Source organism: Hipposideros armiger, unplaced genomic scaffold, assembly GCF_001890085.2.
Source record: "Hipposideros armiger isolate ML-2016 unplaced genomic scaffold, ASM189008v1 scaffold_302, whole genome shotgun sequence".
Taxonomy (NCBI): Eukaryota; Metazoa; Chordata; class Mammalia; order Chiroptera; family Hipposideridae; genus Hipposideros; species Hipposideros armiger.
In genome coordinates this window covers 1,350,611-1,371,787 of record NW_017731652.1, presented here as the reverse complement: position 1 = coordinate 1,371,787, position 21,177 = coordinate 1,350,611, and the positions used below count along the sequence as shown (strand labels likewise).

The following is a 21,177-nucleotide window of genomic DNA, read 5'->3' as shown; positions in this document are numbered from 1 at the left end:
AGGACGTTGCTTCACTGGCCCATTTTGGTATTATCATTGCGCTCTCCCCGGGTGAGGCAGATCGTTTGCCGGCCTCTGGACAGCCGCTCACAGCGGCTCCTGGCAGCTCACACCGGCTGCCGGCCGCTCACGCTGGCTGCCGGCCATACACAGTAGCTTATGGCAGCCCACTGCAGCCTTGCTGCAGCTCACCATCTTAGCTGTAGAGGGCAGTGTCACTGGCCCTCATGTGGGATCCGAACCAGGGCCCTACTGCTCAGAGCTGGTGTCCCAAGTCAGCTCTTAACCAACGTGCCACTCAGCTGGCCCTATTTGTCTTTAATTTTAAATAGTTTATTTTAAATATAATTTACTTCATCTTTAGCTCAACCTTTTTACATTTCTATTTTGTTTATATCTAGTAAAATGAACAAAGTATGTTTAGTACAATAGTAGACATAAATTTACACGGGAAAATTATGTTTTACTTATAGGTATGCATGCCTAATAAAATTAGAAAGCAATAATATTGAAAAGAAGAAACTATAAAAATAGTGTTATAAAGCACCAGTTTTGAAGTAAGGTCCATGGCGGGGCCTCAGGAGCACCATGAACTCTTGAAATTATATGCAAATGTGTATGGATGTATATTTTACAGGAAGAAAAGCTCCAACTTTCAACTGATTCTCAAAAAAAAAAACAAAGAATACGCGACCAAAAGAGCAACTCAAGGGCCGGCTGAGTGGCACGTTGGTTAGGAGTTAGCTTGGGACGCTGGCTCTGAGCAGCAGGGCCGCGGTTCGGATCCCACATGAGGGCCAGTGACGCTGCACCCTCTACAGCTAAGATGGCAAACAACAGCTTGACCTGGAGCTGGGCTGCCATGAGTCGCCAGCGACTGGGTAGGCTGCAGCCCCTGCTGCAGTGGACTGCCATGAGCTACTGTGAGTGGCTGGCAGCCAGCGTAAGTGGCCGGCAGCCAGAATGACCTGCCATGAGCGGCCGTGAGAGGCCTTCCAGTGGCCAGAGACCAATTGCCTCAACCGGGAAGAGTGCAATGATAATACCAACATGGGCCAATGAAGTGACATCCTCCACAACTAGACTGAAGAACAAAAGGACAGCAACTTGTCTGTTTACCTCCCCCGATTCCCCAGCACTGTTCCCCTCCCCAATTTCCCAATAAAATCTTTTTTTAAAAAAAGCAATTCAAAACAAGTCTTTTAGAAAAAATAATTTTCTAAGCAACACCTAAGATGGAAGGAGCACTAGATCAGGGATATAATAAAACTGTTTCAAAGGACAAAGGAAGAGGCATTTTTGAAACACAAATCATTATTTGTTTTCTACTGAGGGTTTAAGGATATAATAAATAAACTCACTGTCTTCGTGTCTTGGGAAGAAATCCTACCATTTCCATGGCCAGTTGTAAGCGTTCAAAGTCATGCCTCAAATCTTCCCCCTCCACTGTGAAGCAATCCTGCTTATTTAAGAAAAAAGGGGAGGAATCAAGATTCCCTATTGGAAACTAACATAAGCCACCGAGAAACATAGTAATTTTAGATGAGTATACCTATGTATAAAAAAATTAGAACTGATGAAATATTTAGACACAGTCAAATTCATTAGACCTCTTAGCTTATTATAGGTATGCAAACTAAACACATATCTACCAAAATATCAGTAAGTTACCTTTTTTCTCCCTTTCACAATCACCAAGACAAGATTCTCAAAAGTAATTTTTAATACCAATTTTAATTTTGAGTGGTTTTGAAGCGCTTTGGAGACCCAAAGCACTCAAGAGAGCTAAATTGCACAAACAAGTGTTATTTATTCAACAAATATTTAATAAATGCCTACGCATATTCAAGTCACTGAACTAGATCCTGTGACACAAAAATAAATTTTAGAAGAGGCAGTAACGTAGTTGAGAAGTGGAGCCTAGATTTGTATTATATAAAGATGTTTATGTTATACCGATATTAGGTATAAATAGTTCCTAATGAAATAATACAAACAACATGTAATCAATCAGCAAAAGAAATAAGTATATGTTAAAGTACAAAAATCTGCAAAGAATACACATCATATGAGTCAGTATAAATAGTTGTGGACTACCAGATTAAAAAATATTACTTTTTTACAGTAACCCTTCTGCTTCAGTTCCCAAAAAAGGGAAACATTAACACTGTACACATAAGTCTTTAAATCCCTTTGCTTATGTTCTCACAATCCATTACTTATATTTTCAAAAACCTCCTCACACATGTTTACTTTTGTTAATGCCTATGCGCCTACGGAACGTTTTATCAAGTACTCAATAAATGCGTGAACTGCTATCTGTTGTATTCACTGCAGATCTCCAACATCGAGTCAGTGCCAAGAAGCAGGTAATTATTGAAGTAAATACATAATCATTGAATTACTGAGTAAGTATTGAAGTGAATGAAACATTCCTTTTTGAGAAATAAATGCTCATTTATTTTTTAAAAAGTATTTATCAAGCATCTACCATGTACAACCTGCTTCAGACACTGTAAGAATGAGTTAATGAATATATCTATATAGCTTAAAATTAAATATGAAGGTTCAGAATGCTGTTAAAAAATATGTTTATTCTCTATATGGAAAGGTACACATGCATAGTTTAAAACTCTAAATTCACTTCAAGAAGAATTCCTTCTGAGAACCATGCATTTAATTGTCTGCCTATAAAATTTTGGGTAAGCAACTTTAAGACACATTTCTACAACCATGACAATGTCCTACTCACTAAAAAACGTAACATATATTTTACCTATAGTTAAGCTTTTTAAAATGCTCTTGCTTCTCTTCCCCCCAAACCACAGTTTTCATTTTATAACTTAGTAAACATTTTTCTATAACAAGTGGGGAGGGGGAAAAGCTATGCTTCCACTTGTGTAAACTCAATGATAGAGCAATGATTCTCATAACTGATTATGCTCTTATCTGCTCCCCAAATGAATATAATAATGTATACATAATAGAAAAAATAAACTGGTAAATTTCAAAGAATAAGGCAGGGCACTAATCCACAACTGTTAAAACCTGTTTCACTGAAAAAAAGATAGCTGATTTCTCTTGTCCAATTCAACTCAAGCTCTTACCTGATAACATGCCACTGCATACTCCCCCACACACACCAAGCTGTTCTCTCATGCTATCAGCCTTTTTTCCCTTTGTATGGGATGATGAGAAGCCTTTCTCACTTACAAGTGCTCATGATAAGCCCAGCATGCAGTAGGCATTTAATGTGGGTATGAGGGAAAGCAAGTGAAGGATATAATCAAATTAGACATTTTTTTCTCTGTTGTCTATATTTTTTAGAATGTTTAGAAAAATCATACTTTTTATAACTACCAGTTGATAGTGCAGGACATAAGTCACAATAATTGACTTTGAGAGCTCATAAAGATACAATGGATTATTTAGGAAAAGAATGGAAAAAATATATATACTACATACATATATAAAATAACCTGACTAGAAAGCCAGTTACACTAACTTGCTTCATCACCATGGGGGAAAGTCACTTCAATTCTGAGCCACCGTTGCTTTTTGTTTGAAAGGTAATCATACTAACTACTACCAGAAGATTTTACATGTATCAAATATAATATGGTTGTTCAAGTGGTTTTTAAATGGAAAAAAAAAAGTTGTGCAGCAAGACCTTACACTGGACTGGCACCAGGTGAGGAGTAATGCCACAAGCGACCACAAGCTTATAAACTGTCAGGGAGGAAATAGCAGCAAGAGTCTTTATGCTGTAGAAATACCATATTTCCCCCACGGATACGACGCTCCCATGTATAAAATGCACCTTAATTTGGGGGCCCAAAATTTGAAAAAAAAATGTATTCTATAAAGTTATTGAACTCAAGTTTTATTCATCATAAAATTCATACGCCTCCTCATCACTTGTGGGAAATGCAAGTAAAAAAATCTACAACCACTGTATAAGACGCACCCAGTTTTTAGACCCCAAATTTTTCGGAAAAGCGTGCGTCTTATACATGGGGAAATACGGTACTTCAGAGAGACATGGAAACACTATGGATTCAAGGGATCCTGCCCGCATTGCATCAGGGCCCACCTGTACTGCAGCAGGTCTATGCCATGGGGAAATAAGCTGTTGGGTATTTACACAGATGTCTGCATTCCTATAAAGGTAGTAAGGACCAGGGTGTGACCTTGGTCTCAACAAGACAATATTCTAATCCCTCTGCAGCATGGTGGACATGACAGAATCCTGAAATTTATTATGAATGACAATTCTCATTAAAACTCTGCCGGACAGTTGGGCCCTAAAATCATTCAAAGCTTGGTTCAAAAAAATAAAAAGATTAGGTGAGACTACCCCTTTACATTGAAGTTATTAAACAGCAGCTTTAAGATAGAACTATTAAAATAGCTTATTACCATTTAAAAGAGGAAATTAGCATTTACTAAATATCTTCCACATATGGGAGTCACTATGAGAGTCACAACATATATAATCTCACTAAATCCTCAAACAAGGAGATAATTATGGGCATGTATATATAATTGTATGAACATTTATAAGGGAGAAAACAGACTCAGAGGGTAAAAAAAATTCACCTAAATGACAGGGTTGGCCAAACCAAAACCTACCCAATTCTAAATCCTCTGTTCTGTCCCATGCAACACTAATTGCTTGAGCTTATTAAATAGAGTAATCCTTAAAAGGAATTAAATCACCATACATGGGCAACACCAGGTCCCCTGTTAAAAGCAATTTTCTCACTATAGTTCCTCTTGGAGTCATTTATACAATCCCATAAAATGTATGGTAAGTAATATAACACAAGTGGCACAGTCCTTAACAATCCCCTCTCTCTATAATGCAACAATCCCCTCTCTCTATAATGCTAGGCACGTAAGTTCTAACAACTCAGAGGGAAACGAAGTTTAGTTGGCCCTAAAATACACTGTGAGAAGGAGCTAAGAGGAAAGATCACACCAAAAGATCCTCAGGTTGCTTGCTTGCATTAATTAACATGTGAGAAAAAGCAACAGAAATTAAAGTTCAAACCATAATAGCTTTGAAAACACAATAAGCAGGAGGATACCAACTGAAGTGATCTTAAGGGAGTAGGAGAGTATGGCTACAGTCTTTCCAAAAGGAAATGATGAGTAACGATTCCAGTGGTGGCAGCAATGGTGGAAACATTTACTGTGCACTTACTAAGTTTTAAGCACTCTACCGAGCTATTTTAGAAGCACTGTCTAATTTAATACTCACAGAAGTTCAGATAAAGACCATTATCTGTAATCAAGTCTCATAATGGCCATGAGTTTCCAGGTCTCCTACCTACTTCCTAATGAGGCTCAGTCACTTGGTGTACTAAGTAAAAGATCAACAGTGGCAAAACCGCATAAAATTTTTCTACCAAAATTGATCAGAATCTATAAATTTAAATGCCTAAAATTTATTTTCCAAAGTGTTAAATCTGAAACCATAAATTACTTGATTATGAAATGGTAATGCAATTAAACTTTGTCCAAAAAAAAAATTAATGTCCATAATTACTGGTCTTCTTCAACTCTGAAACAGACTAGTTTTATAATTAGTGGAGTTTGTAATCACATGCAGTTAAGAATTAAAGTCATGGTTATTTAAAGCAAACACTAAGAGGTTGTGTTTCCAGAATGACTAGTTAAAAAATTAGTTCATTAGTTAATTAATAGATACAGATGAGTGCTTGTTTACAGCCATTTACATCTGACCTAACTGCAAACTGAAAGGAAGGGAAAAGATTTTTTTGTGCTCTTTTTATGATTATATATTTGCCCTTATAAAATATAACAAATAAATCTAAATTTATCTAGTCATTTTATATCACATCATACTCATATATGCCCTTAAATCACAATTTAAAATGTAAAATAATCTTATTTATACGAATTTCAATTCTAAATTTTTGAAAAATTATAAAGGCTGTAGCCTCTCTTGCTATTACAAAATTCAAAGAAAAACTATATATGTATTCAGTCTATTAAAGACTGTTAACTGATACATAAAACAGGAAGGATGTAACTTTTAAAAATAAAGAATGAATACTATTTGTGTAATGAAACCACTAAAAAATAATTGAAAAAAATAAATGTCAAGGGAAAAAAAAACTGTAGTTCATAAGGATCCACATCAATGCTAAAATCAGGAATGCAATTTGTTTATTATTTGTCAAATAAATACTGAATATAGCCTAAATGTTAGCAGAAAAAAATCCAAAAATATGGAAATTGACTGGTTTTTAATCAAGAAACCATATACATGCAAATCAATTCAAAAAAATTAAACACTGATTTATCTTCTTTCCTAGACTGTTTGTATGTCAGCTGATTTTTTTCTATTGGGTTGTCAGAAAGGTCATGACACATTTTTGCAACAAAAAACAGAAAAAAATACGTCATTACTTTTCCGACAACCTAATATGTCACAAGATAGATGCAAATGAGCAAGGTAAAAGTCCTTTAACAGGAACACAGAGTATTTAGGTGCATGTACTGACCGGCTCAGAGTCATAGCAATAATCATCCCAGCTCTGTCTGAGGGGTTTCTTTGTTATCTGAAAGTAAGGCAGATTAGTTAGGTAGAAGTAATGGTTATTATACTTGGCTAATTATCTCTTAAACATAGTGATCAGATATCACTGCTGCTATTCAAAGACAGTTATTTTGTATAGTAGTATAAAACAACTAGGTAAGCATTCACATTCTCGGAGATTATATATTATTAGAACCAATCCATGCTTGCTACTGTCAAGTGACTCTGAGATTTTTATTAACTGCTGAGTCTCGTATTCTACAAATACTAACCTTATGACAAGAATATGTATGGTATGGACACTGATTACAAAAAGATCTGGTTCACAGTAATAAACTTGGAATTTCTCTAATATTAACAATTATCAGTTCACTTATGGGCAATTACTACTTTACAAAAAGGAAAATATTTAATCACCCAAATATAATGCAAATAGTTTAAACAGGGAAGGGAAAAAACTCAGAAGCTAAATCAACGTTTTTTTATATATATATAAAAAAAACTACTTAATTCTATACAGTATAATGTCTAGTATTATATCACAAAGTGATATTTCAAATAATTTTGAAATTCTCAATATACTAATACATCAGGACACAGTTAAGACACATAAATAACGGGATGTACAGACACTGGAGTACATAGGCACTAGGACAGAAACACACACACACACACACACACACACACACACACACACACACACACAAGGGCTTACAGAGACACCAGGAAAACACAGACCCAGAGATATACAGTCATCAGGAAATACACTACACTGGAACATAAAGACAATAAGCTAAACAGACACTGGGAAATAATTATTATTATATAGAGACAATAGGGCACATTGGGACACACAAACATAAGCACAGTTGGTCAACAGGACACACAGAAATATAATATACACAGACAATGGGACACACAGCTACTGAAGCATACAGGCTGGGACAGTCATTGGAACACACACAGACCCTGTAACACACAGACACTAGGAAACAGCCACTGGGACATACTGAAATTGGAAAAACAAAGATACGGCGATATAAACAACTTCTAAGACACATGAACACTGTTCAATACAGTCACTGCGACACAGACACCGGGGCACAGAGACACTGACATCTGCACAGAGTGCTAATTACCAACATCGGGAAACACAGATGCCGGGATACACAAACACTGACCCTGGGACACACAGGCATACAGTCATTGGGATACTTAAACACTGGAAGACAAAGACACCAGGCCATGAAGACATTAGGACACACAAAAGCTAAAACATATTGACACTTGGATACACTGTCACTGGGATATACACAAACACTGTGACACTCAGACATTATTAGGACACAAAGACACGAGGATACACAAACAATGGACATATAGACAGTGGAACAAATACACACACACACACACTATATACAAAGTTATGTTCGTTTATATAAATTTGTTGTTTCAAAATTATAAAACATCAGTTATACAGCATGCTGTGTATCTTGGGAAAAGTCTTTAAATGTTACTTTCATAACCCTAAATACACGATAAAATCTTTGAGCCATTATCAAAGTGTCACTCTGCTTATTCATAAGGATTTTTAAATTACCATAAAGTAATTTCTTTCCACAGACATTACATCTTGCCTCAATTAAAAACATGAGACAATTTGTTATGCAAATGATCTACTGTTGTATCAATTCCATTAATATTGGTTCTAGAATTTTTGCTAATATGAGGAATAATAAACTTAGAGAAACCAATGTAATGAATAGTTGTTATACTGTTTATGGAAGTTTAGGAGTGTATTGTGAGTTTCAAGGAAAAATACAAATTCTCTTAAGTCATTTCCTTTGATGAAGTTCATATTGAGGGTTTAATAGAATCATTCACTAAATTATAAAAATAATCATACTAAGTCAGTATCACAGTTATCATGCAAAGAGGTATATGTATTAGACTTCAAAACATGCATATAAGGTTTCAAGTAGTGCCTTGCAAAGGACAAACATTAAACATTAGTAGCATTTAACATGCGTGGTCTGTAAAAGGTAAATCACTTTGAAAAGAGTAAAACATTTTTCTAACACAGAGATACCTATAAATATTTTATTACTCTCTTAAAGAGTTTCTCAAAAAGCAAAAGGCAAACACATAAGTAATCTTTTAAAACTCATGAGAGTAATAATAATTTTTAACTTGGAGAACTGCATCACACAAAGTTTTAGATTGCATGTATGAAAATGCTAGTTAATATCCACTGCCAGATTTGGGGGGAAAAGTACTAGGAAAAAAACTTTTCTCAAGAGCTAAAATTTAATAATGCCCTACATTTCAAAACGCTTTTCATGAACTCTTACCTGATTGAGATAATGATATTCTTCTGGTTGTTTAAGATGGAATGCTAATCTCTCTTCTTCACTTGCTCCTGCCAGGAGGTAATAGAATACATGATAGTTCCTGTTGGGAACAAAGAAGTATGGCTTTATAATGAACATGATCTATGGTTATTATTTAACAGGAGAAAAAAAATTAATTTTTTTAGTCAAATATTTCAGCTTTGCTTCACTTTTTTAAATACAGAGGTGAAAAATTCAATATTTAAGTACTATAAAAACAATACAATGCTTTGGATGCTGAATTGAAAAGAGGGATGAAGGCAGCAATATGGCAAAATTATGATCTCTGAAAATTCCCTCCTCCAAAAACCAGTCAGAAAATGAGTAAACTAGTCAACATCAACTTTTTAGAACTCTGGAAATTAACCAAAACCTTATAGCAATCCAGAGGTGTTTGCATAAGAAAAACAGCTGATTTCTCAGTAAAAATAGTAAGCTTTGTGGCCTTTTAACTTGTCCTATTCCATCTCCTACTGTCCAAATCCACTGTAGCCTTCAAAACCAATAGCTTACAATTGTGGCGAACACCAGAGGCCTGAGAGTATCCAAAAGAAAGCAGAATGGGGTTGGAGCTGATTCAGAGGCTCATTACCTGAAAAATAGCATCATTTGAACTGTCTGGTGGTTCCCTGGAAGAAGCCATGTTCAAAGCTGTCTTTTTTGACCTGACCCAAAGTTAGCCCAGTGTGAAAATCTTTCCCCCAAGGCGTTTGTAGTAAACAATTATAGGCATTTTTTTTTTTTTACATATTGTTGTCTGAAGCAGTGGGTAAATGCTGGGGCTAACTATAGGCTAACCAAAAACTTAAAAGAAAAAAGTAATACTTTCCTGGGAATCCAGGTCGCCATGTGCATGCATAAGGCTGTGCACATGCCCAGGGCTGCTTCCCAACTCAGCAAAGACCAGAGGAGCTACCAAACTCTCACTTTTGGCTAACTATTAAGGTCTACACAAGCAGAAAGTAAAGGTTATGGTAGAATTATAAAATGCCTGCCTGCGTATGAAAGGCATGGCCCAATACACACTCACAGTCCTGAGTCTAAGACTAGGAAACTTGCTGTTTCCAAGCATTTAAGAAAATCTCTGTTTAACCATTAGCTAACCAAGCAGATATACTTCAATGGCCTACTCGGAAAAGAATACTGAGCTAACAAAGTTATTTCAGAAGAGTCAAAAAAGCAGCAGGAACAAAAACAACAACCAAAGATGAAGAGAGAGGGAAAATCTCATCTCCAGAATTGCCTAACATGATTACTAAAAATGTCCAATTTTCAACAAAAATTGATCAGGCAGGCAAATAAACAAGAAAGTATAGCACACAAAAAGAAGAAAAAACATCAATAGTAACTATCCTTGAGGAAGCCCAGACATTACTTACTAGACAAGAGTTTTCATCAAGTGTTTTAAATATATCCAAAGAACTAAAGTAAACCATATTTTAAGGACTAAAGGGAAATATGAAATGATATCTCATCAAATAAATTATCAATAAATATACAGAACTTAACAAAAAAATCAAAAAGGAAATTTAAATTTGAAAAATACAGCTAAAAATGAAAAACTAGAGGAGCTCAACATCAGATCTAAACAAACAAGAAACAGACAGAAGAAGGAATCAATGAACATGAAGATAGGTCACTTGAGACTAGTCTGAGGAACAGAAAGAAAAATGAAGAAAAATGAATAAAAAAGAATATAGTATCAGAGATCAGTGGGACACCATTAAGTAGACACCAACACATGCTTAATGTGGGCACCAACATATGCACAAGACATGGAAACAACCAACATGTCCTTCTATAGGTGACTGGATAAAAAAGATGTGGTACATATATACAATGGAATATCACTTGACCATAAGAAAAGATGAAATACTGCCATTTGCGACAACATGGATGGATCTTGAGATTATTATGCTAAATGAATAAATCAGGCAGAAAAAAAACGAGAATCCTATGACTTCACTCATATATGGGATATAAAACTGAAAGCAACAAACAAGACAAACAAATAAAAATTCATTGACACAGAAAACAGTTTATTGGTTACCACAGGGTAGGAAGGGAGAAGAGTGGTAGAGCAGGGTAAAGAGGGTCAAATATTCCGTGATAGAAGAAGAATTGACTCTGGATGATGAACACACAATAGACTATATAGACAATGTATTATAGAAATGTACACTTGAAACCTATATACCATTACTAACCAATCTCACTCCAATAAATAAAAATTAATAAAATAAAATAAAGTACCCTTATAATGTTATTAACCAATGTTACCCTAATAAATTTAATTTTTAAAAGTAAAAAAATAAAAAAGAAAATACATTGAGTTGCATGAAAATAAAAATACAACATACTCAGGCTGGCCAAGTGGCGCGATGGTTAAGAACTGGCTTGGGACGCCAGAGGGCCCCAGTTCAGATCCCACATATGAGGGCCAGTGACACTGCCCTCCACAGCTAAGATGCTGAACAACAGCTCAACCTGGAGCTGGGCTGCCGTGAGTCGCTGGCGACGGCGTAGGCTGCAGCCCCTGTGGCAGTGGGTTGCCATGGGCTACCGTGCATAGCCAGCAGCCAGCGTGAGCGGCCAGCAGCCGCTGTGAGCGGCCGTCCAGAAGCCGGCGACTGATCTGCCTCGCCAGGGAAGAGCGCAATGATGGTGCCAACTTGGGCCAGTGAAGCAACGTCCTCCACAACTAGATTGAATAACAAAAAACGACAGCAACTTGTCTGTTCCCCTTCCCCAATCCCCCAGCACTGTTCCCATCCCCCCAAATCCCCAATAAAAATCTTTAAAAAAAAGAAAAAAATACAACATACTAAAAAACAGAAAAACAGTTGAAGCTGTGTTTAGTGGGAATTTATAAGTGTAAACCCATATTTAAAAAGATCTCAAATCTATAACCTGACCATCCACTTTAAGAATCTAGAAGAGAGAAAAAAGAACACTAAACCCAAATCAAGCAGAAGAAAGTAATAAGCACGAGAGCAGAAATAAAATTGGGAGTAAGATGGAAAAAGAAAAAAGAAAAATCAATGAAACCAAAGCTCAGTCCTTTGAAAAGATCATGGAAATTGACAAACTTATCTAAACTTACCCAAAAGAGGGTGGATGTTTCTATGGTCTAAATATGTACCTCTCAAATTTCTATACTGATATCCTAATTCCAAAAGGTGATGGTATTAGGAGGTGGGCCCTTTGGAGGTGATTAGGCCATGAGGGTGGAACCCTCATGAATGGGATCCGTGCTGTTTATAAAAGATCCTACAGGGCTCCCTATCCCTTCCTTCCATCACGTGAGGACCCAGGAAGAGGGCTCTCACCATAATGCGACCATGCTGGTGCACTGATCTCAGACTTCCCAGCCTCCAGAACTGTGAGAAATAAATGTCTGTTGTTTCTAAGCTATCCCGCCTATGGTATTTTGTTACAGCAGCCTAAAGAAGCTAAGACAGGGTTAAACCTCAAATTAAGGAATGAAAAGAGGGACATGACTACTAATCTTACGGAAATAAAAAATATATATTATACAGGAATACTATAAACAATATTTTTGCCAACAAATTAGATAACCTAGATGAAATGGATAAATTCCAAGAAAGACAAAAACTACCAAATCTGACTAAAGAAGAAACTGAAAGTCTAACGAGACCTATGATGACTAAAGTGTTTGAACTAATCAAAAATTCCCACAAATAAAAACCCAGAACCAGATGGCTTCACTGGTGAATTCTACCCAACATTTAAAGAAGAATTACCCAATCTTTCACAAACTCTTCTTATTCTACGAGCTAGTATTATCATGATACCAAAACCAGACAAAGATATCAGGAGTTTTCAAAAAAAAAAAAATTTATAGCAATATCCCTTATGAATAGAGACAAAAATCCTCAAAATACGAGCAAGCCAAATCTGGAAACATTTAATAAGGATTATATATACATCTACAAATAAAATCCAGCAACGTAACAGAGAATCAATTTATAAGCTCTGGATCTTCACCTCCCATTGATTCTTCAAAACCAAGGAAACCAGGCTTATCTCCCTACCACTCAGTCTACTAAAAGGAGTTAGAAAAAGTAACTAACAACCTTCTACCTGTTAGCTCTGCAAGTCTTTATGAAGCTATTCTCTTCCTCAAACTCTTTCCTTCATTTTGAAACACCTCGAATTCCTATTTTCTCATCTGCTAGCCACAAAAAAGTTAACAGAAAAGTCTGAGTTCTAGTCCTAACTTAGCAGGTAATTCATTATGATAACGTTAGTTAATTACTGAACTTTTATTATATGTAAGGACCACACTAAGCATTTTATAAACGTTATTTAATTCAATCTTCTAAACAACTCTAGGATAGTTTTCTATCTGTAAAATGAAAATAAATATCTAAGAAGCAGAGAAGTTAAATGAGATGCCAATGGCATATTCAATATTTGAATATGTACGTCTATTTAACTTCAAATTCTGGCTCTTCATTATGTCTCCCTGTCACATGAAGCAAATCACTCACCTCTCCAGTATTTGGTTTCTTCATCTGAAGGTTACATATAGCATCTCTGAAGTCCCATACACCTCAAATATTGGGTTGATGGAAAAGTCATGATGTAATTTTTTCTGTTTTTTGTTGCAAAAATGCGTCATGACTTTTCCAACAACCCAATATTATAATGAAATTAAGAACTTTATTAAAAATTTTTCTCAAGTTAGAGAAAGAACACTAAGACATGGAAAAAGGTCCAAAGGCATAATGCTCTCACAAAGAGGGCAAAGATACCAGTTTTCTTGTTCTGATAGTTTGCCTAGAATTTAGAAAGGGCAACAGTTCTGTACACCATTAAAAAAATCTCCTAGCAACCTCAGAAAAAATACACTGTTCTGCCATGACAGAAAGAGCAATTATATGTAAAGCTATGCATGATATAAACTGAATTAAAAGTGATAATATACAAAGATCCTAAAAGCCAGTCTGCATTATACAAATGTTAACTTGATCTAATTATACAAATGAAAATATGTACCGTTCATTATGTTCCTGATAAACGAGCCTGGACTTCTCCAGTAGATATTTTTCAACATAGGCACTAGAAGAAAAATAAATTGGTTGATATAAATAACAAGCTTAATATAAGGTATACAAATATTTTTTCAGAGAAAATGGAAAAGTATAAAGAATACTATCCTGATCATTGTAGTATATTTAACATTATAATTGCGTTATGGACACTGTTATAGTGTTATCCATGTTAAATTCATGAACTCATAAGTCTGTTTTTGTTTTGTTGTTTGCTTTCAATAAAGCAAAATAAAGTCAGAAGTTCAAAACATAGCACAGCACACAAGCACCTCCCATGACGTAAGTCTTTACTTTTTATTCCAGGTTCATATACACACTATACATTCTTTCAGATACTGTACTTCAGCCAGACTAGTAAACAAGGCTCAAAGACATACTTTCTTTACATACTCATGCCACTGCCACATTCTGGAATCAATTTATTTATTATTTACTGATTTACTCCATAAGTATTCGTTAACTGTGCACTGTGCTAAGCACTGTGCAAATACAGAAATAAGTGATACACTACCTGTTCTCAAGGGGCTTACAAACTAGTGCAGGAAATAGGTAAACCAACAGCTATCATACTGAGTTGACAGGGTTTATAGAGCAATGACCAGGGTATTATAGATGTACCAAGAGAAACACATAAGATTCAATCCAAGAAGGAAAAGGATATAAGGAAGAATTCCCACAGAGAATGAGTACACAGCACATAATAAACATTCGTTAAACATATCTGGTAAGTGGCTGAGTAAATGACTCTGAAATCTGAAAGACTGAGCAGAATAAGGCAAGAACTGCCTTTATGTAAAGGCATAAAAGAAGGAGGGTACTTATGAACTTCAGGGAAGATAATTAGTTAACATGGCTAGAGAATGAGATAGGCCGGTAGACTAGATCAAGAAGGACCAATATACCATGAGCCAGAAGAACTGACTTTATCCTGAAGTAATGAGGAACTGAAACATGAATTGTATTCCTGATGTTATTGTTTTTATCCAGTCTGTACACTTCAAGTCTCCAATACCTCTTACCCAAATTGCAGCAATCAGATAGCTCTAACAAGAGAAAGAGATTCTGTAAATTTAAAAGCTGTACTACTGAATCCAAATGACTTCACACAACCCTCTTTGGGGTAAAAATCTGACCCTTGAGCTTTTATTTCCCTTAGTTCCCTCTCCCTACATATTCTATATTTTATTCACTCCCACGTACAGGCTATTCCCTCAAGCATGACATTCACTCCTCATTGTATTGTTCATGGTCTTCCCTCTACTTCTAATTCTGCAGTCTCTTCCCACTCTCTGTCCAGTAGATTCCATTCGTTCATTAAAATGAAAATCAAATGTATCATCTTTGCAAACCCATTGCCACTACTACCACCAGTAACTGAAATTTATCACTTCTTAATTACCGTTATCACCTCTAGACTAAACTACTCAACAGGATCTTACCTGTCTAAAATGGAAGAAAGGAACTAACATAAACTAGTGTGTTAAATTCTAACACTCACCATGCATAGCAAATATCACTGCCTCTATTTTACAAGTGGAGAAAATGATATTCAAAGATATTAAGATTGTGCAGCTCGTAAAACAGCAGAACTGGGATTTGAACCCAGGTCTATTTTAACTTCAAAGGCTCTCTCTTTCAACTACACCAGCATATTCCTGCATATCTCTTTCCTCCTCTCTAATCCATGAGTTATATAAGAGTTACCTGCCTGTAAAATAAGATCTAATCATGTTATTCCTCTACTTCCATTTGCTCCTTATACTGAAGTACATAGGGGTCAATTACGTTACGTCCATCTCGGATGGTTTTTTAAAATACATTGGCATAAAAAAAGAAAAGGGATGAGGAAATATGGCAAAATTTGATAACTACTGAATCTGGGTGGGAGTTCCATGTACTATCCTCTTTATTTTTGTGTGTGTTCGATATTTTTTTATAAAATTTTTTAAATCTCCTTCCCAGTGTCAAGAGGATAAATTATAAACATTGGGGCTTTATTCCCATTGTGAAACCAACTCTGTACCCATAATTACTAGCCACTGAACCTACCTCCTCAAGTACACCATGATTCCCTTCATTAGCTAATGCCAGTTCCTCAATAGATAATGTGATTTCCCACTTTTTCTGCGTGGCAAATTTTCAAGATCCAAGATAAAAATCACCTTTTTTGTGTGAACTCCTCCAGACACATACAATCATTGTACTTATCTCATTTACTGTAATCAGCTTATATAAATATCTATCTTCCCAAAGAGACTGAGAACTTTAATGGCAGGAAACATGTCTACATGTTTTTACATCCTCAAACTTAACACAGTGCCTGGTACTCAAACTGAACTCCATAAACGTTTGCTTAATGAATGATAAAGTGAAAAATAAAAATGTGCAACATATTCAAGGTGTGATTGACAAATACAGTGAATGTTTAAATTTTAAAAATTTATTACAGTAAAAGACACATTGCCATTAATCCCCTTCAAAATACGCCCCCTCGCTTCGAACACACTAATCCCATTTTTCTTGCCACTTTCTGAAGCAGTTCTGGAAGTCCTCTTTTGTGAGTGTCTTTAGTTCATCCTACATCGTGATAACGCTCCATGTCGCTTCTGGTAAAGCAATTTCTGTGAAATAAAAACATTACGGTGTGTCCTCATCCACCTTATTCACCAGATCTGGCACCGTGCTACTTCTGGCTCTTCCCCAAAATCAAAACGATTCAGGACATCGAGGCAGCCACGACAGCACAACTAAAGACACTCACGAAAGAGGACTTCCAGAACTGCTTCAGAAAGTGGCAAGAACAATGGGACAAGTGTGTTCAAAGCAAGAGGGAGTATTTAAAGGGGGATTAATGGCAATTTGTCTTTAACTATAAGAAACTTCTTAAAATTTAAACATTTACCATATTTTTTTATCACACCTCATATTTGTTGACTTAATGTTAAAGTTTAAAATGTTCAATATGTATTTGTTGACTTACTACTCAAGGTGAAGATTTTTGCTTTTTACTGATATAAGAGAAAGTTTAACCTTTTTAGGTAGTCACTTAACTAGGAGAAACTGAATTTCATTATGGGAATAAAATGGGAAAATAAACATTTGCCATTCCCAAGGCATGAAGCTGTCTTAAGAATCAATGAATATACAATCTGTAAAAGTTAGATACTATATGATCCCAACTATATGACATTCTGGAAAAAAGCAAAACTGTGGAAACAGTAAAAAAAGATAGGTGGTTACCAAAGGTTACTGAGTGCGAAGAGATAAACAAGAGAAGCACAGAGGATTTTTAGGGCCATGACACTATCCCGTATGACACTGTGAGCGTGAATTTGTGTCTTTCTACATTTGTCAAAGCTCAAAGAAAATACAACACAAATGAAACACACTAATGCAAGATGTTATTAATACGGAGAACTGCGGGACCGTGAATAAGTATATGGGAACTCTGTATTTTCTACTTATTTTTGTCATGAACCTAAAGCTGCTCTAAAAATAAAGCCTATTAATTAAAAACAAAAGTTATAAAGAATATTCCTGGCACAACTAGAGGACTCTGATCATAGACTGTATAATACGAAGTAGTGTAACAAAATTAAATTTCTTGAGTATAATAATAGCGTTATGTAGGAAAAAGTGGCTGGGATTGCTTAGAAAATAAAGTAATTATGGGGTCAAGTTATATGCCCAACTTACGCAAAAACAGTTTCAAAAAATGAATGCATGAATAATATAGAGAGATAAAGCAAAAGCAGCAAATTGTTAACGATTAATAAATCTAAGTTAAGGGTGTATATGAGTGTTACACTACTAGTCTTAGAACTTTTTTCAGGTTTGAACTCCCCCCCCAAAAAAAAAAAAGTTGAGAGGAAAAAAATGTAATGTAGACATCACTGGTACTATTCTCAGTAAAGAGAAAATGAACAATCTATGGTTTATAAAGGAAATACAAACATGCTCCGAACCCTACTATTGCCACTTACCCAAGTACAGTGCCTGTTTCTTGGTAATTTACTTGAATAAACTTGCCAAAACGACTTGAATTGTTATTATGAGCTGTCTTTGCATTTCCAAAGGCCTGTCAAAATAAACAGTTCTCATTAATTTCTTTTTTAAAAAATGGAAAATCCTACTTACTTAGGTCAGCTCAGAGACAAAATACAACAGAGAGCAGAAAAGCTATTCACTTATACCTTCAGACTGATATAGTTCAGGTAAAGTAAAGGAAAGCAACTAATAATTGAAATAAAACCAATTAGGCAGTATTTTATGCAATTCATTAAAATAAAACTTAATTTAAAAATTTTAATGTTCATTAAAATTCAGATTTCAATTTCACATTCTAAAGTCAGGAAATTTCTTAACATATTTATATATGTATTTTTTTTTAATCTTTCTAAACTGAAATAAAAAGGGGCTAGGTAAAAAATAATTACAATTTTAGAATAGTATAAATGAAGTTTCATTACATAATGTACTGCACTTTATGACATCAACTTAAAGCAAAGATAGAGTACTATTTTTGAAATAATAAAAAATATATAGCTTTCTTCAACTGTTACCTAAAGTATAACCATGCAATGAAATACTATCCAGCAAAAAAGATGAACTGGTACAGACATCAACAATGATGAATATCAAACATTATGCCAAGGAAAGAAACCATACACAGAAGTGCATATTGTAGTATAAAATTCTAGAAAAAGCAAAACAAGAGTAACAGGAAGCAGATCAGACGTTGTCTGGGAATGGAGGTGGGTTAGAAAATGTCTACAAAGGAACGCAAGGGATAATGAAAATATTCTATAGCTTGACTGCATGATGGTGGTAACATGGGTGCATATATTTATCAAAAACCACTGAAGTGTACATTTTAAATGTCTGTACTTTATTGTAAGTTATATCTCAATAAAATTGATTAAAATTGAAATTTAAAAGTTGAAATCACACAATCAATAGCTTGAATCTCCTAGGCATACAGCTGAATGAGAGATGCCAGTCTTAAAACTTTACATACTATACTGTATGATTCCATTTATATGACATTTTGAAAACCAAAAAACAACAGCAATGGAAAAAAGATAAGTACTTCCCATGAATTATGGAAATATATGGGAGGGCAGAAGGTATAAAGACAAAGAATAGGGCCAGCCGAGTGGCTCACTTGGTTAAGAGTTGACTCAAGAGTGCGAGCTCTGAGCAACAGAGTCACTGGTTCGATTCCCACATGGGCCAGTGAGCTGGGCCCAAGCTGAGCTACCGTTGAGCTGCCAACAGGTGTCAGGATGGCTCAGCTGGTGAGAGCATGTGCTCCTAACAACAAGGTTGCCCGTTCGAGATAGTGGGCTGTGCCCACCCGCAACTAAGACTGAACTCGGCACCTTGAACTGAGCTGCCGCCCGGGTAGCTCAGGGAATAGAGCGGGTGCTCTTAACAATGAGGCTGCTGGTTGGACTCCCAAATGGGATGGTGGCTACGCCCACCTGCAACTAATTGAATTGAATTGAACACAGCACCTCGAGCTGGGCCGTGTGACTGGACTTGGAGCTGAGCTAGCTGACACCCTCCACAACTAAGACTGAAGGACAACAACTTGGCTGTTCCCCTCCCCCAATTCCCCAACACTGTTCCCCTTCCCCAATTCCTCAATAAAAAAAAAAAAAAGATAAGTAATAATGTGAGGAAGTTTTATGGTTAGTGGAACTATTCTGTATCCAGGTTGTATATAAATGATTATAGAAATTAATATGTTTTAAAATTCATAGAATTGTTCTGCAAGGTTATTTCTTTTAATTTTAATATTTTTAAAAGTTAACCATTAATAAATGAAGGCAAAAAAAGACAATTTCAGACCTATAAATCTGAAAATATTCATCATAAGCCAACCCACACTACAGGAAACATTGAAGGAAGTCCTTCATGAAGAAAAATTATATCATATTCAAATATGAATCAACAGAGGGAATGGAAAACAGAAGTGGCAGCCACATGAGTAAATATATAAAATATTTTTTAATACTTCAATCTCTTGAGAAAATTGAGAGTGCAATCAGAAAAAATGATGAAGTAAAAATCTCTGAAAAGCCTTTCCCAAACATAAATGAAATAAGACTAACAAAAATTGCAAATTCAGCATTTTGATGACTCTGGAAATTAACCAACGGCTTGAAATAATCGTTTGTAGAGGAACAGCTAATCAATATACATAGCTGAAATCTTGGTAAGAAAAACAGGCTTTGTGGCATTTTAACTTATCCGATTACCATCTCCCTCTTCCTAGCTCCACACTAAACAGAAAACCAACACCCTACAATTACAGTTTTTAAAAAAAAGGCAGCCTAGAAGTCATTGGGAGGCTTAGACCAGAGTCAGAGCCAAAGCCCTGTCCCAGAGATAATTTTCATAATTTGATCTATATGTCATTTCCCTGGAAAACCCCACTCAAAGAGCTATCTTTATTTGACCTGACTTGGCGATCACCCATTGAGAACAGCCTTTTCCCTCATGTGTGTTTGTTTGAAACAATCACAGGTAATTGTTCTCGCAACTGCCTAAGGTGGCAGTAAGAGGATGGGGCAAAAAAGAGGTAACAACTTAAAAGGAAAAGCTGGTGACTAACATGTACAAAAGGGGCTTTGAAAAGATCTGAAATGGGGGCCAGCCAAGGGGCTCAGTTTGTTAAGAGCATGAGCTCTGAGCAACAGAGTCACCGGTTTGATTCCCACAAGGGCCAATGAGCTGCGCCCGAGTTGAGCTGTCACTGAGATGGTGAGAGCGCATGCTCTTAGCAGCAAGGTTGCCGGTTTGAAGCCTGTATGAGATGGTGGGCCATGCACCCTTCTACCCCCCTCCACTAACACTGAACATGGCACCTTGAGCTGAGCAGCAGCGAGCTGCGAACGGGAGGCCAGGTGGCTCAGTGTGCAACAAGGTTGCCGATTCAAATCGCGCATGGGATGCTGGACTACGCCCACCTGCAACTAAGGTTGAAAGCGGTGACTGGACTTAGATCTGAGCTTGCGCCCTCCACAACTAAGATTGAAGGACAACAGGGGCCGGCCGAGTGGCGCGATGGTTAAGAACTCGCTTGGGATGCCAGAGGGCCCCGGTTCGGATCCCACATATGAGGGCCAGTGACACT

General features: G+C 36.1%; 1 protein-coding gene across 1 annotated transcript in view; it reads right to left on the bottom strand.

The window, feature by feature from the left end:
* MYO9A (myosin IXA) overlaps positions 1 to 21,177 on the bottom strand; it is a 282,854-nt gene that overhangs the window by 191,299 nt on the left and 70,378 nt on the right. Inside the window, exons 3-7 of the mRNA XM_019659575.1 lie at positions 18,020 to 18,114; positions 13,981 to 14,043; positions 8,920 to 9,019; positions 6,534 to 6,590; positions 1,362 to 1,459 (exon numbers count right to left, since the gene is read on the bottom strand). Coding sequence (XP_019515120.1) covers positions 1,362 to 1,459; positions 6,534 to 6,590; positions 8,920 to 9,019; positions 13,981 to 14,043; positions 18,020 to 18,114 — 413 coding nt within the window. The remainder of the gene's footprint in view (positions 1 to 1,361; positions 1,460 to 6,533; positions 6,591 to 8,919; positions 9,020 to 13,980; positions 14,044 to 18,019; positions 18,115 to 21,177) is intronic.